Raw genomic sequence first — 14,873 nt, 5'->3', positions numbered from 1 at the left:
GTAACATCCTTGAGACCTTGCAGGATGAAGAGAGTGTGGATCCTGTCGCATAGATCCCTGAGCAGACTGTCAAAGTCATTTGGCAGAATGCCTCATCACCAGAACTTTCCAAAAAGCGCAGGACTTTGCTTAGATGGTGGTGAGAAGGGCACTAAGATCTATCATGTATGCCTGGTCAGTCTGTGCTACTGCATGCTGCCCTCGAAGAGCTGTGGGACGGTTTGAGAATGTCACATATCTCCTTCTGAAAGGTGCCTTTGTAAAGGAAGTCTGGAGAGAGATGCAGTTGTTTTTGTCATGATTTCTCCCAAACAACTCCAAAACACAGCACTCTGTGTTCTACATTCTGTTACCTGGATTGCACACACTGAGAAAACATTGATTGCATTGGAGGACCATCAATCTGATGAAAGATCCTCTTTAGTCTGCCTGAAACCTGTTGGCCTTAGAGAAAGTGTTGCAAACTGGCACATTCCAAGTTCCAGCACTATCTGCTGAGGGATGGACTATAGCTTGGGGCAGCTGTTGGCAAGGTGTGGTGGGGAAAGACCACTGTCTGAGGTCCTTCTGCTGAAGTTAAATGGGGATCCGTTCAGTTATCAGACCCTCCTGGTGCCTCAAACAAATGTAAATACAGTTTTGTATCTTTTGGTTTGTTTGGAGGGAGTCAACAATAATGTTTGTTTGTTTCCTTGATGTGCTACTGTACAGAAGCTGTGGCAATGCTGCTCCTTTAACAAGGTTAGATTGTCCTTGGTTTCTTTTCTCGAGGGGTCATAAATACATAGATTGCAATGTGTCTTGTTTGGATGGGATTTAGGGCCAATTTTATTATAGCTAACAGATACTGCCTCAGACAAAAGGCCTTCAAGTTTAAAAAAACAAACTTGTACCATGAGAGGGGAGTGGGCAGTTCTCCCAGCTCAGCTTTTGTCCAGTTTGATTTGAGTAAAAAGTGAGGTCTGCAGATGCTGGAGATCAGAGCTGAAAATGTGTTGCTGGTTAAAGCACAGCAGGTCAGGCAGCATCCAAGGAACAGGAAATTCGACGTTTCGGGCCAGATGAAGGGCTCTGGCCCGAAACGTCGAATGTCCTGTTCCTTGGATGCTGCCTGACCTGCTGTGCTTTAACCAGCAACACATTTTCAGCTCCAGTTTGATTTGGTTTAGTTTGGTTTTAGGAAGCAGTCAGTTTTTTGAGGCTGCTGCCCGAAGAAACAGTTCCATGCTAATTCCATCTCTGTCTGACATCTCTCCTGTAAGAACCAATGTTTGATTTTATCTTTTTTTGCCAAGGGGCTGTTTATGGGGATGATGAAAGTATTTGGAATAGTATCATTAAGTTGCAATAGAGTCGATTGGGTTTTTAAATAGTTGTTATTCTATCTTCTGTTTTCTTTTGTTTGTGTCGAGAGTGTGGTGCTGGAAAAGCACAACAGGTCAGGCAGCATCCAAGGAACAGGAGTATTGACGTTTTGGCATAAGCCCTTCATCAGAAATGATATCTTTTGTTTGTGTTTTTTTTTGGTAATCTTGCAAATAAATTCTGTTTTATTTAAAGGTGGTTGGGCCAGCTGCATCACCCCTGGAATATCCACTATATATCCAGTTAAGACAACTAGAAAAGTTAGGGTCTGGGTTACCTTATTGAGATGTTTTGAGGTGTATCTACTGGACCATAACAAACCAAACTGCATTTGTGACTATATTTTTTTTACACATAAGGTATGTTTTGAAATAAAAAGATTTATCAGTAGTTCCTGGTAGGTAGAATTCCGACTGTCAGGGGTTATTCATCTAAAAAAGACCTGCCAGTGTCTACTCAAGGTTGAATGGTATTTATCACTGGGAGGACCACCCAGAAGAGACAACCTGTGTCTCTGACTACCTCTCCAGCCAAGGCATGAGACCACCAACACATCCACAAAATCCAACCTGCATATAAATTCAATAATTTGATATCTATACTTCAAAGTTGAGTTTTCAGATACTGGTACTGTTACCACAGGGACAACTGAGAATATTGATTTTCTTACACATTTTAATGCAGTAAATAGAAAACAACTGTTTCTTTAGTTGGTGGATGAGAAGATATTAAAATTTTTTTATGTAGAATACATTATAAGGTGTGAGGATACCAGAGGAAGAAATGTTTGTAGCTCTCCTGAATGTATATATGTTTGAAGTAGCTGATGGTACAGGGAAATTCAGTGAAAAGTGAATAGTTGGGCTAATTTTGGATTGTTCATGCAAAACACCAGCACAGATGCAATTGGCTTAATTAACTGCTTCTGTGTTGTACAATTTTATAGTTGAGAGTATAGTGCTGGAAAAGCACAGTAGGTCAGGGAGCATCCGAGGAACAGGAGAATTGACGTTTTGGGCATAAGCCCTTCATCAGGGCTTTCCTGATGAATGGCTTATGCCCAAAACGCTTATTCTCCTGCTCCTAGTATGCTGCCTGACCTGCTGTGCATTTCCAGCACTATACTCTCGACTCTGATCTCCAGCAGCTGTAATTTTCAATTTATCCTTGTACAATTTTATAGTCCAATCATTATATCTCATTTCCTTGGTAATTAATGTAATGTGCATATTTTTATGCTTGTGATAAAATAGACTATTAGTTTTCAACTTCCATCATTTGACTTTAATAACTAGGACCTTTCGTGGACAAGAAACAAACATTGCTGACTTAAGATGGCCAATGTCATGATTTGACCATGTTGAACTAAATTTATATTAAACCTTCAATAAGCAAAATCCAGTCTGAACTAAAATTAATGTGCATCAGAATAACTGAAAACCAATCGCTCAGATCTGTATCTCCTACTCGATTTCTAAAAGTTCCACTCATTAGTATGGAAGGTCTATCTGTAGGTTATCCATTATTGGGGCAGTTGTGGGTGGGATGGTTGAATAAAATAAAATTAGCTACACTTCATGTTTGGATTTCAGTATCTCAAGCAACAGCTTTTGAGCAGAGCAGAGAAAAATGAATTAGCAGAACTCGGTCTCTCTCTCTCTCTACATATTTCACCACAGCCAGAGAATGCAAGCCAACAAATAAATAACTGGAACCAAAAGAGAAAAATGCTAGAAAATCTCAGCAGGTCTGGCATCATCTGTAAGGAGAGAAAAGAGCTGACGTTTTGAGTCTAACTGAGCCTTTGCCAAAGCTAAAAAAAGGGGAGAAATAGGGACAAATTTATACGAGGCTGAGAGAAGGTGAGTCATGGCTTCAGAAGCAAAGGTAACAATAAAGAGATGATAATGACAATGCATAAAGAGATTATAGGGAAAGTAGGAGCTGTGAATGACCAAGGCTGAAGCCAGTGCTGTGTGACAAAATATGTGGGGTATAGGGGTGGGTGGGGGGGTGGGGAGGGATGAAACAGAGACAAAATGGAAAACAGAGGAGAAAGGTAGCAAAGGGAGAAGAGGAGAGAAAAAGGTGATGAGAGAGTGGGGAGCAAGAGAAAGAGAAGCAATCAAGAAATATGAGGTACAGAACAGTGGAAAAAAAATTTAAAAAGATAAATAAAATAAATGAAACAAAATTATCTGAAGTTGTTGAATTCAGTGTTGAGACCGGCAGGCTGTAACGTGCCTAATCAGAAGATGAGATGCTGATCCTCCAGTTTACGTTGAGCTTCACTGGAACACTGCAACAGGCCAAGGACAGACATATATGGGCATGGGAGCAGGATTGTGTGTTTCCCATTTTGCCTCTGCTTCACCCCTCCTCTTCCCCCCCCCATCCCCCACATATTTTGTCACACAGCACTGGCTTCAGCCTTGGTCATTCACAGCTCCTAATCTCCCTATAATCTCTCTATGCACTGTCATTATCATCTTTTTATTGCTACTTTTGCTTCTGAAGCCATGACTCACCTTCTCTCAGCCTCGTATAAATACCTCCTTATTTTTCCCCTTTTTTTTAGCTTTGACAAAGGGTCAGTTAGACTTGAAACGTCAGCTCTTTTCTCTCCTTACAGATGCTGCCAGACCTGCTGAGATTTTCCAGCATTTTCTCTTTTGGTTTCAGATTCCAGCATCCGCAGTAATTTGCTTTTATTAAATAAATAACTGGTCTTGGGTTAAATTGAGCACCTCTAAGTCTCTAAGGACCTAAACTGTATATTCTGATCTTCCTTTCTGTACCACATGTGCTCTCCTTTTTTAAACATTATGCCTGAATGTGTGTTTGATGCTGTAATTTATTTTTCTTGGATTTAGCATGTGCTTTTTCTTTCACTCAAGAAAACCTTGTAATAGTGACTTTATTTTTGAACTAGCAAACTAAGTTTTAATTTGTATGTTATAGCTGCGAGCTAAAAGTAATCAACATTTTTATTGTGACGATACTTTGGTTTTGAGAGGTGTATTTTTTGTCTTGGTTGATTTTATGAAGACAGGTCGATTCAGGTGCTGAGCGGTCTGCTCAAAGCCAATAAAATAAACAGCTTGTGAGATCTTGGGTTGTCTTTACAAATTGGAACAGTAGAAGGTTTATAAAATCATGAGGGGCATGGATAGAGTGAATAGACAAGGTAATTTTCCTGGGATTGGGGGTGAGATTGGGGGAGAGCGTCCAAAATGAGAGGGGCATGGGTTTAAGGTGAGAGGGGAAAGATTTAAAAAGGACGTTGGGGCAACTTTTTCACTCAGAAGGTGGTGCATGTGTAGAATGAACAGCTAGAGGAAATGGTAGAGGCTGGAACAATGACAAAATTTAAAAGGCATTTGGATGGGTTATGAATAGGAAGGATTTAGAAGGAAATGGGCCAAATGTTGGCAAATGGGACTAGATTAATTTAGGATTTGTGGTTGGCATAGTCGAATTGGACTGAAGGGTCTATTTCTGTGCTATGTGACTCTGTGACTCTATATGCAGCCTAAATGGGTGAAGTTAAGCTCCCGTAGAATGAGAATTTTTAGTTTTAGCTTTCAGCAGTTGCTGGGATCTTGAAGGTAGATGTGAAAATTCTTCTTCCTTTCTGTTACTACAATTACATGTCAGACAATTCATTTTACTGAATTTGTCTTTGCCAAGAGTGTGGTTTTGGGATTACAATATTGAACAGTTAATTAGTAAATAATACATTTGTTAAGCATTTTTATCGAGTTACAGTTAAGCTAATTTTCTTTTATCTTTATTTTGTCTGCATTTTAGCAACATTGTAAAAGTCAAGTGTGTTTTACTTAAAGCTGAGTTGTTTGACCAATCAAATTGTATCTGGAGTGCAACATCTTGCATTTCCATTTTAAAATAAGAAACAGTTAGGAACTAACTATTTTCTTAATATATTTTGAGGGGTTTTGGTCTGGTCCATACCTTATAGCCAACTGAAAGTGACAAAAATAGGGGAGGTGATTCACTCATCCTCACCTAATAGTACTAATATTTATCAAGTAAACAAGTTATTGTTCATGATAAAAAAACTAAATGTGTTGTATATCTCTAATTCTCTAAGCTTTGTTACAATGACTTATCAGGCCAGCTCACTTCTAGGATTTTAGTCAATATTCTTATTTTTATAATGTATATATGCATTTTTCAGTGGTTGCAAGTGACCGCTTTATTTGTTATTGTTTAGTGAAATCAACCGTTTGGACCTTGGTTTAACTGTTGAAGTGTGGAGCAAAGGATTGATCTGGGACACAATGGTCGGTACCGTATGGATCCCTTTACGAAGCATACGACAGTCAAATGAGGTAAGCAGTGAATTTGTAGTTAATATTTGATTGTTGAACGGTGTGTTTCGATAATTTACCAAGATGGAATATTAAAAAAAACAATTTTACTTCACATTGCAACTTTAGTATCAATGTTGAGCAATTCACATTATGGCTTTAAATTGGTTTGGATGGAGACTTTGAAGGAAGTAACTAACTTCTTCTGGTTCCAGACATCTGACTGACTCTATAATTTCTTCGCATATGTAAAGTGAAGTTATCTTGGACTTATTTTATAGTTGTAGTGTAAATGCAAATGCTAGCTTCCAAAATAGTCAATAACTAAAGTATCACTCTATTAGCCTAAACATGTAAGTGTATTTTTGAATTAAAGGACCTTTATGATGGCAATGGTTTTCAGTACTCCAATTGTTGATGATATTTTAGAGCTTGTGTTATCAGATCCTTAAATGTTGAGTGTCTAATTTCATTCACCTGTTAACCTTTTTTTCATTTAACAAGTTACAGTGTCTTTCCTGGGAATTCAGCATAATTGTTTGTTTGATGTAGACATGGTACGTCTGTACATTATAATGTATCTTATTTTAATATTAGTTTAGTGTATCTTCTGGGGATATTGAAAAGCAACGTTCACTTCCACTGTGCCAGGTGTCTAAATAGTATTGAAATTTTAAAAATATTGTGCTGAATTCTGCTGTTGCTGAAACTTTCTCTGCTATTTTATAAGTTTATTGGTTAATTCTTAAAATAATTGCATGACAGAAGTGATGGAGTGTTGTTTTGCTGTCAGCATGTATTATTACCAAATAGGGGAAATTCTTGTTTAAATGTTACCATGATAGCAGCAGCTTAATTTTTTAAAGAAGTTTAATTTTCACAGAAATTAAATGTATAAACATAATTTTGGTACAGTAATGTACAAGCAATTCTATCGTTTGTGAATGAGACCATTCATTATTAATGTTTATTGAGTTTGTAATTTATTTTGTTCATGATTAATCATGGTTTTCCTTATATTCTGCACAAGGCTTGTAGCATTGGAAGTTGGGTTGAAGCTGAATAGCTCTTCATGATGTGGACACAATGAAGTGATTAGCCTTTTGATGTCCTTTTTATTTATGATTTAAATGACAACATGCTTGTAATAACTTTGTATGGTGAAGACAATTCAATCATGCCTTAAGGAATTTGAGGGTTTTGACCCAGTGGTGATAGACAAACAGTGACATTTTTCCAAGTCAGGGTAGTAATAAATTAAAGTTGTTGTATTCCCATGTACCTGCTGCCCTAATCTTTGTGGTTAGGTAGGTTACTGGAGTCTTAATTTATTTTTGAGGGTGTTGCTGAGAGTGGACTGGGGAGGTGTGAAATATGGGATTGGAAGAAGCATCCTTGCTCTTGGTGGCTATATACTTTCCCCAATCTAGTATCTAGCTGTTTACTTTATTGAGAGTAATCCGTGTTCTTTGCTTTCTGTTATAATACTTGGGTATTTATTTATTTTATTAAACACTACTTTTGTGCAGAACCACTTGAAATTAGATGGCTTTGCCTTTCACTACTTTGAATTATCTTAATGTCACCACTTTATTTAATGTAGTTTCCGAGTTTATCTTTTCAATTCATGTACTAACATGGCGATCTGTATTATGTCCCTTGTCAGTTATCATTATCTGATAGTGCCCAAGTTACTCTTGTCTTTTCTTATTGCTCACTCTCTTCCTAATAATCATTCTTTTTGCGTAGGGGATTCATATTGCTCCTTTTAAAAAAGGACCATTTTTTAAAAAAAAAGTGAGCAATTACATTTTTTGATAAATTTATGATAATGAGTTAATGAGAAAGAGTTTACATAGATGATGATCTGATATTTGTGATTTAGATTGAACATTCTTTCATTGGCTCTGCAATTTTTGGAAAGGTAGAATGCACACTTAGTATTTTTGTTAGTTGTATCAGTGGTCTTACTCATAAACAGTATAAGTGGATGTTACTGACTCAACTATCTATAGCCAATAAAAGAGGCACATCTTTTCTTTCTCAGTACATTCTGTAACTTCAAGACTGTATGTTGGATTCATTCAAAACTAAACTATAGCTTCCTTTTCTGTGTTTGTTCATCTTTCTCTCTTTCAATCACTTTCTTTGCTCTTTCTCTTTGAAGGAGGGACCTGGTGAATGGCTGACTCTCGACTCAGAGGTTATAATGACAGATAATGAAATCTGTGGAACAAAAGACCCAACATTTCACAGGATTTTGTTGGATACTCGATTTGAGTTACCACTTGGTAGGTTTTGACTGAGCTTTGGATTTTTTTTTCTTCCAGTTTTATGAGGGTCCACTTCTAATTATTGGTGTTCACATGACTACAAAGGGTGGTGTTTATGTATTAAAGCAATAATAAAAATTCTGCAAATACTTTTGTTATCTGGAGTACATATTGTTTGAAATTGTGAAACCTATTGGTTGTTCTCACTATGACGTTCATCCTTTTACTGTCTGTTCAAAGCATTTAATAACTTTACTGAATGAATCAAACTATTTCTTTCACTGCTACTTTGCATTTGTTTGTTTCTTCTACAACTTTATACCTACATACTTTCCTTCTATAGGAAAATATTTCCATGGCCATAATTGCTCTGCCTTGGTACTTATGATTGATAAAATTTAAACCCAATGCATTATGCTATGTTTGATTATGATTAACAATGAAAATATCATCCTGAGGATACAGAATATTAGTTGGTGGTGTTACACCTCACTGGGGTAGCACACTTGAAATTAAGCTTGACTTTCCTGGAGTTGTCACATTAGTTAATTTTGTCAAAGTATGCAAGTTCCACAATTTACATGTCCGATTAACTCAGCTTCACAGAAAACATGAGCCAAGTTTCTGTGTTTAACGAGAGCTATATTTATGACAAATAAATAGATTCTAACCTCAAGTAAACAACTATGAACTATTGACATATACTTCTACTCGTTAAAGCTCTTGCTCCCTACAGCAACATAAGTGCAGGCAGACAGATTGACACCAAAAGAATTGGTGTTCTGGATGGGTGGAAAATATATACTGTGGAACCTGTTCATTGGCACTGGCCTTTAGAAAGTGTTTGGTATGTTTCCAAAGTCCTTTAGTTCTGAGTTTCTGTTTTGGGTTGACATTCATTATTCATTAATCTAGCTAGTATGTATACACTGGGGAGGATTGTGTTTTGCCAATAATTAAAGAAAGTTAATGCAAAAACAAAACACTGTGCATGCTGGCAATCTGAAATCCAAACAGAAAAAGCTGTGAGCAGTCAGGACAGTGTGTATGGTGGGAAGAACAGTAATGTTACAAGTAGAATCATACGATCCCCACAATGGAAGCAGGCCATTCTGTCCACTGAGTTGACACCAACCCTCTGAACAGCATCCCACCCAGACTCACCTTCCCTCATTCAAAAACCCTGCATTTCCCACAGCTAATCCATCTAGCCTGCACATATAGACAATTTAGCATGTCCAAACCACCTTACTTGCACATTTATAGACTGTGAGAGGAAACCGACACAGACACAGGGAGAATGTGCAAGCTCCACACGGACAGTTGCCCAACGATGGAACTGAACCTGGGTCTCTGGTGCTGTGAGGTAACTATGCTAACCACTAATCCACCAATGGCATGTAGTGAACCTTTCATCAGAAGTGGAAAAATATCTGAATTCTGTTGGAAATGGGCTGTTTCGGTGGAAGGGAGAAGAAATGGCTGCTGTTAGAACTATGAGAAAAGTCATAGTTTTGGGCATTTCTGTCCAGGTGTAGAGGAATTCGTTAATTTTTAACAATGTGTTGAAAAATATTACTATTTCTGTTACCTTGCTTAGTTATGAATGTTATTTTACAAGTTGAAGCAGAGTCCTCATGTTTACCTGTGTAAATAGAGATCCATTGCGTTACATGGTATCAGTTATCTGTAAGATTAATACTACCGTCACAGATTGCTTTTATTGCATAACGTTTTTTTCCAAACTTGTTTCTGAGCTTGTAAAGTTAATTACTTAAAGAGTTTATTTAAGTATTGGTCAACGAAATCACTACATTAAGTTCTGCTGATGAGTATAATGCATGCATAATCATAATTAAACTTCACTGAAGGTACTGATTATTATGGACAGAATTTATCATCGATACCTTTTTACGTAGTTGCAAAATTTTCTACATTATACATAAATACTCAATCTTTTCACTCATCGAGGGGGAGAAAAAGCAAGAAAATATTGTCATTGTGAAATATAGCTGTTGTTTGGGACTAATGCATTACAGCTGTTCAGTCAATAATCCAACCTGGACATCTATACTTTTATGGGTTGGCGGGTGGTAGAGGGTGGGGAAGTCAATTGGTCAGCGTTCAAACTGAAACACCACTTTTCACAATGGAATAACATTCTTGTAATGCAATTTGCACATGGAACACATTTTGCAAAAAAGATGACTGACCAATTTTCACATTTCAACTACACTACAAATCAGGTATGTGGTTTGGACATTACAGGCACTCCACAGAATAGCAAATACAGGAAGACACGATTGTTCTCCATTTAATTTGGTTGGCTTAATTGTCATTTGCAATTCTTGATCATTTACTAACCATAAGTAAGTGAATTTAAAGAGGTATAAAAAGAAATCTTATTTCATTAACTGCTCATCAAAAGAAAACTTTTGGAAACTAATCTGAAGATCAAACATGGTAAAGGTATGTGAAAACAGTAAATTTAGAATCATTTTGAAGCTGACAATACCATCTTTGTAGTTGGTTGGTGGTGGGAGATTGTGGGGAAAATGGGTATGTGTTGTGGAAGAGAAGTGATAATTGGGTTTCAAACAAGATTTATCACCCAGATGTAATTATCTGTTGTCATTACACAGTTATTATTGAAACCAACTTTGGAGCCTGATTTTTGTTTTTGTGCAGACAGCAAGGCCTTGGTGAATTCTAAGCCGAACATCAATGTGCAGGTTATATTAGAACAAATGCCACCTGATAGCACTATTTATTGTTCCCCACCCTCGCCCGAATTACTTTGCTGTTGATCAAGAATACACTGATATGCTGTTAATTAACCGAGCTTTTTGTGGATGGGTGAAACCTGACAATTGTCCATCTTGCTGGGCGGATGCCAGTGTTATAGCTGTTCTGGAACAGTTGGTATGATCCATGCCAGTTTGGAGCTCAAGTGTTCAGTACTATTGTTAGAATGTTGTCAAAGTTCATAGCCTTTGCAGTATCCAGTGTCTTCAGCTGTTTGTTCAGTGTATGATCCATATAGTATTAGCAATTTGATCTGAAAAGTGATATAAGTGCTTCAGCCTTGTCTCATGCACTGATGTGCAGAGTTCCACCATCATTAGGAATGGGGATATTTGTGAAACTTCATTCTCCTGATAGTTCTTTAATTGTCCTCCGTCATTCACTAATGTATGTAACAGGATGGTAGAACTTACATTTGACTTATTGGTTGTGATCTACTTGGCGCTGCCTACGTCTCACTACTTTTACCTTTTGGCATGCAAGAGGTCCTGTGATGTAGTATTACCAGGTTGACCCCTCATTTGTAAATGTCTGGTACTGCTCTTGAAATGCTCTTCCAAACCAGTTGATGCCCTGGCTTGATAGTGATGATCAAGGAGGGGGATATGCCAGGCTATGAAGTTACAGATTGTGGTTGAATAAAATTCCATTGCAGCTGATAGTCCACAGTGCCTCAAGGCTCAGTTTTGAGTCACTCGAACTGTTCAAAACTGTCCTGTTTAGTATGGTGGTAATGCCACGCAACACAAAGACAGCATTTCATTTCCACAAGGAGCATATGCTATTTGACCAATAATGTACTAGACAAGTACATCTTCCATAGTTAGGTTAGGTATAAGTTATGTAGGTTTTTCTTTCTTAGTTCCTTCAGCACGTGTTACAGATCTAATCTCATCAACACATCCTTTAGTACTCAGCCAGTTAGAGTAGTGGTGCTACTGAGCTTTGATAATTTTAATAATTGACATTAAAGTCCATCATCCAGAATACATTCTGTGCCCATGGCACCCTAAATGCTACTTCAAAATGGTATTCAACATGCAGTATGGTTCATGAACTGAGGTGGGCATGATCTGTAGTACTAATCAGGAGGTTCCTTATTGATATTTAACCTGATGTCAAGAGACTTCAAGAGTTGATATTTGAAAACATCCAGGGCAACCCATTTCCAGTTGTATCTGTCAGTGCTGCCACATCTGGTGGTTCTGTTCTGCCAGTGGATAGGATGTACAGGGCTGGGTGGTGGTGGTGGAGTTGTGGCCATGGTCGGTTAAATATGATACATTGACTATGATGAAGATAGGCTTAACTGGTCTGTGGAACAGCTCTCCCAATTTTGGCACATATGGCTGCTGGTATCTAGGTTGATGTCAGATGGTGCATTCATTCCTTTTAGATTTTGTAGTGGTTTGATACAACTGTGTGGCTAGTCAGGCCATTTTAAGAAACCTCATCAAATTAAAGAAGGATGGCAAAAGATCTTCCCTGGGGAAAGGCAAACGAAATTTTATAACAATAATTACATGACTTTTTTTTAAAGTTGCGGTTTATTAATCAGATTTAAATTCTACTGGCTACCATGCTGGGGTTTGAACCCCTATCCCCAGACCATTAGCTTGGGCCTCTGGATTACCAGTTCAGTGACATTATCACTATGCCATAGCCTCTCCTCGTGTCATTTCTGCACACCCCATCTTATGTAACATCTTTGAAACAAAACCTCTACACACATCCATTGTCTCAGTTCCAAGTCCAACATTACAGTGTTTTATCTGAGCATTTTGTGCCAATTCTTGGTCTACTCTGTCGAATTCCAGCAGCAGCCCTACCTGAAATTACAAATATGATCACTTTGCTACATTGTGTTTGAAAAAAATTGATGGAAAAATTAGCAGAACTTGAATGCTAAGCTTGAACTGGGCTTGTTTCTACTAATAATTTTACAATTTAAAACAAAGTTCATGATCTATATAAAATAGCATTTGTACTCCATACAAAACTTCTGAACTTAGTACAAAATTTAGGTAACAAAAACAAATGAAATGCATCTCAAAGAATTGCAACCGTTTTGGAGAATCACCCAAGCACTTCAGAAATACTGATGGATAAAATAGTCAAATGAAGAATTGAACCTATTACCATAAGTTCATGGGGAAAAAACAAAATGTTTTCTTCATAGCCAGCGTTGAGCTTAAAACTCTGTACTGAGTACAATGAAATTATTGAGTTGTCATGATATGATTTGACCATATCTGGTCTAATTATCAGATTTTAATAAGAGTTGAATTTTAATTCACTTTTTACATTGTATTTCAACAGCTAATAGCAGTATTTAACTTTGTTGAATTATTTTGAATTATTCTCGAGATTTACAAAGAACAATTTCTTCAAATATACTTGAAAGTTTGTACTTTCCATTGCAGATATCCCCGAAGAGGAGGCACGTTATTGGGCCAAAAAATTGGAACAACTGAATGCAATGAGGGATCATGATGATGTAAGTGTTAAATATAGTGCAGTTGAAATTACAGATATGATCATTATATGCATTATTATTCACTTGAAACTCATGCTATAGAACTCCTCTGTGCAAATAAATTGGGCAAAGTTTGGGATATTAGAAATTTAGATGTTTCTTTAAACACATACCCAGCATGACAGGCAGATTCATAATCAGTATACAGGTGATCAAGTTTAAGTTTTTGGTTTGAATAGTGTTCTCCAATTTGGACTTTTAAAACTGTATGGCAGAATTTTAAAAATTATTTTATATTTCAAGAACAAACAATATTTTATCATTTTGGCAACCCTAATCCTTGACATTACATTCTTGACATGACTTTGAAGGTTCAAGAAAAAATGTTCCTCCTTTGGTTTGAACTGTTATGTCATTCTGTTACAAGACATTACCACACCATTATTTCTATTGCCAATCAGTGTTGACAATAGACTAAATTGTCCAGCAGTACATAAGTGCAGAGTCTGTGCTATAACAGATCCCCCTTGATAGTTGAACATTGAAATAAATTCAATGCATGATGCCGGAGTACTTTTCCTTGAATTTTCTACCAAATATCCAACAAAGTAGGGCTAGTGTTTGCTGAAGTAAGTAAATTTTTAACTGAGCTAATTACTGCCAAACAACCTAGCTGACTTTGGAAATATAATTTTACATTTGTGAGCACTTGATTCTTCAGAAGTTACTTCATGCTTTTTATTTTAAAAAGTCTGTTTTCTGTATTTCCCAATTTTTAATTTGTTTTGTGCATAATTTACTCTAATTCATATTTCGTATTCATGCTTCATGATTGTGATTCTATGAATCACAGTAACAATGCATCAATCTCTTGGGTTGAAAAACCTTGTCCTGTTCTCTCATCACAACTGAGGGCCCCACAATCAACCGGATATGTAATTGGAGCAAATTTCTCCTCAAAAGCCTGCAAATTTTTTGGCCAGCTGTCAGCAAGATGAAGACCAGTCACTGTAATGACTGTAATGTTGCCTAGTCGATTACCACAAAATGTGGGCTATGTATGGCTGACGGCCATTTTATGCTGAATGCCCTGAGCCATTACAGAATGTGGCATATTATGGAAGACCTTCAAGTGTTCAATGCTTTACTGCTGTTAAGTTGATGTATGTGTAATATTGAGGTTTGATTATACAATCTTCTTTAAAATTAGTTTGTTTTCCAAGAAGAGGAGAGGCCTTTAGCTGTTCCAGGTTCACAATGTTGTAAGTATATCTGAATGTCAAAGATATTTGAAAGTCTAGCTATTCATTTACAGAAAAAATATGAATAATTTTAGCTAAGAGAATTCTGCACTCTACTTCATTAAAATCAAAATGTGTTGTTTAGTTATGATTGATGTATGTATGCATGTAATACAATAACTAATTAATATAGGACTTCTAATTACTCTGTACTAATTAATAATCAAAATAATTATGAATAAGTTGTTTATTTATTCTAAGGCCATTGAATTACTTGAGAACTAATTGACACTACCATAATTGACTGTTAGGACCACTGGATTTACAGTGATTGAACAGTGCCAGTTTGTGATTTATTATTTAATTTAATTTAATTTAATAA

General features: G+C 36.8%; 1 protein-coding gene across 1 annotated transcript in view; it reads left to right on the top strand.

Annotated features, from left to right (window-relative positions):
• Nucleotides 1-14,873, top strand: part of unc13a (unc-13 homolog A (C. elegans)) — a 299,453-nt gene that overhangs the window by 28,621 nt on the left and 255,959 nt on the right. Inside the window, exons 3-6 of the mRNA XM_060846583.1 lie at nt 5,600-5,717; nt 7,864-7,987; nt 13,198-13,271; nt 14,461-14,512. Coding sequence (XP_060702566.1) covers nt 5,600-5,717; nt 7,864-7,987; nt 13,198-13,271; nt 14,461-14,512 — 368 coding nt within the window. The remainder of the gene's footprint in view (nt 1-5,599; nt 5,718-7,863; nt 7,988-13,197; nt 13,272-14,460; nt 14,513-14,873) is intronic.

Source organism: Hemiscyllium ocellatum, chromosome 28 (genome assembly GCF_020745735.1).
Source record: "Hemiscyllium ocellatum isolate sHemOce1 chromosome 28, sHemOce1.pat.X.cur, whole genome shotgun sequence".
NCBI lineage: Eukaryota > Metazoa > Chordata > Chondrichthyes > Orectolobiformes > Hemiscylliidae > Hemiscyllium > Hemiscyllium ocellatum.
This window is presented reverse-complemented; position numbering and strand designations above follow the sequence as displayed.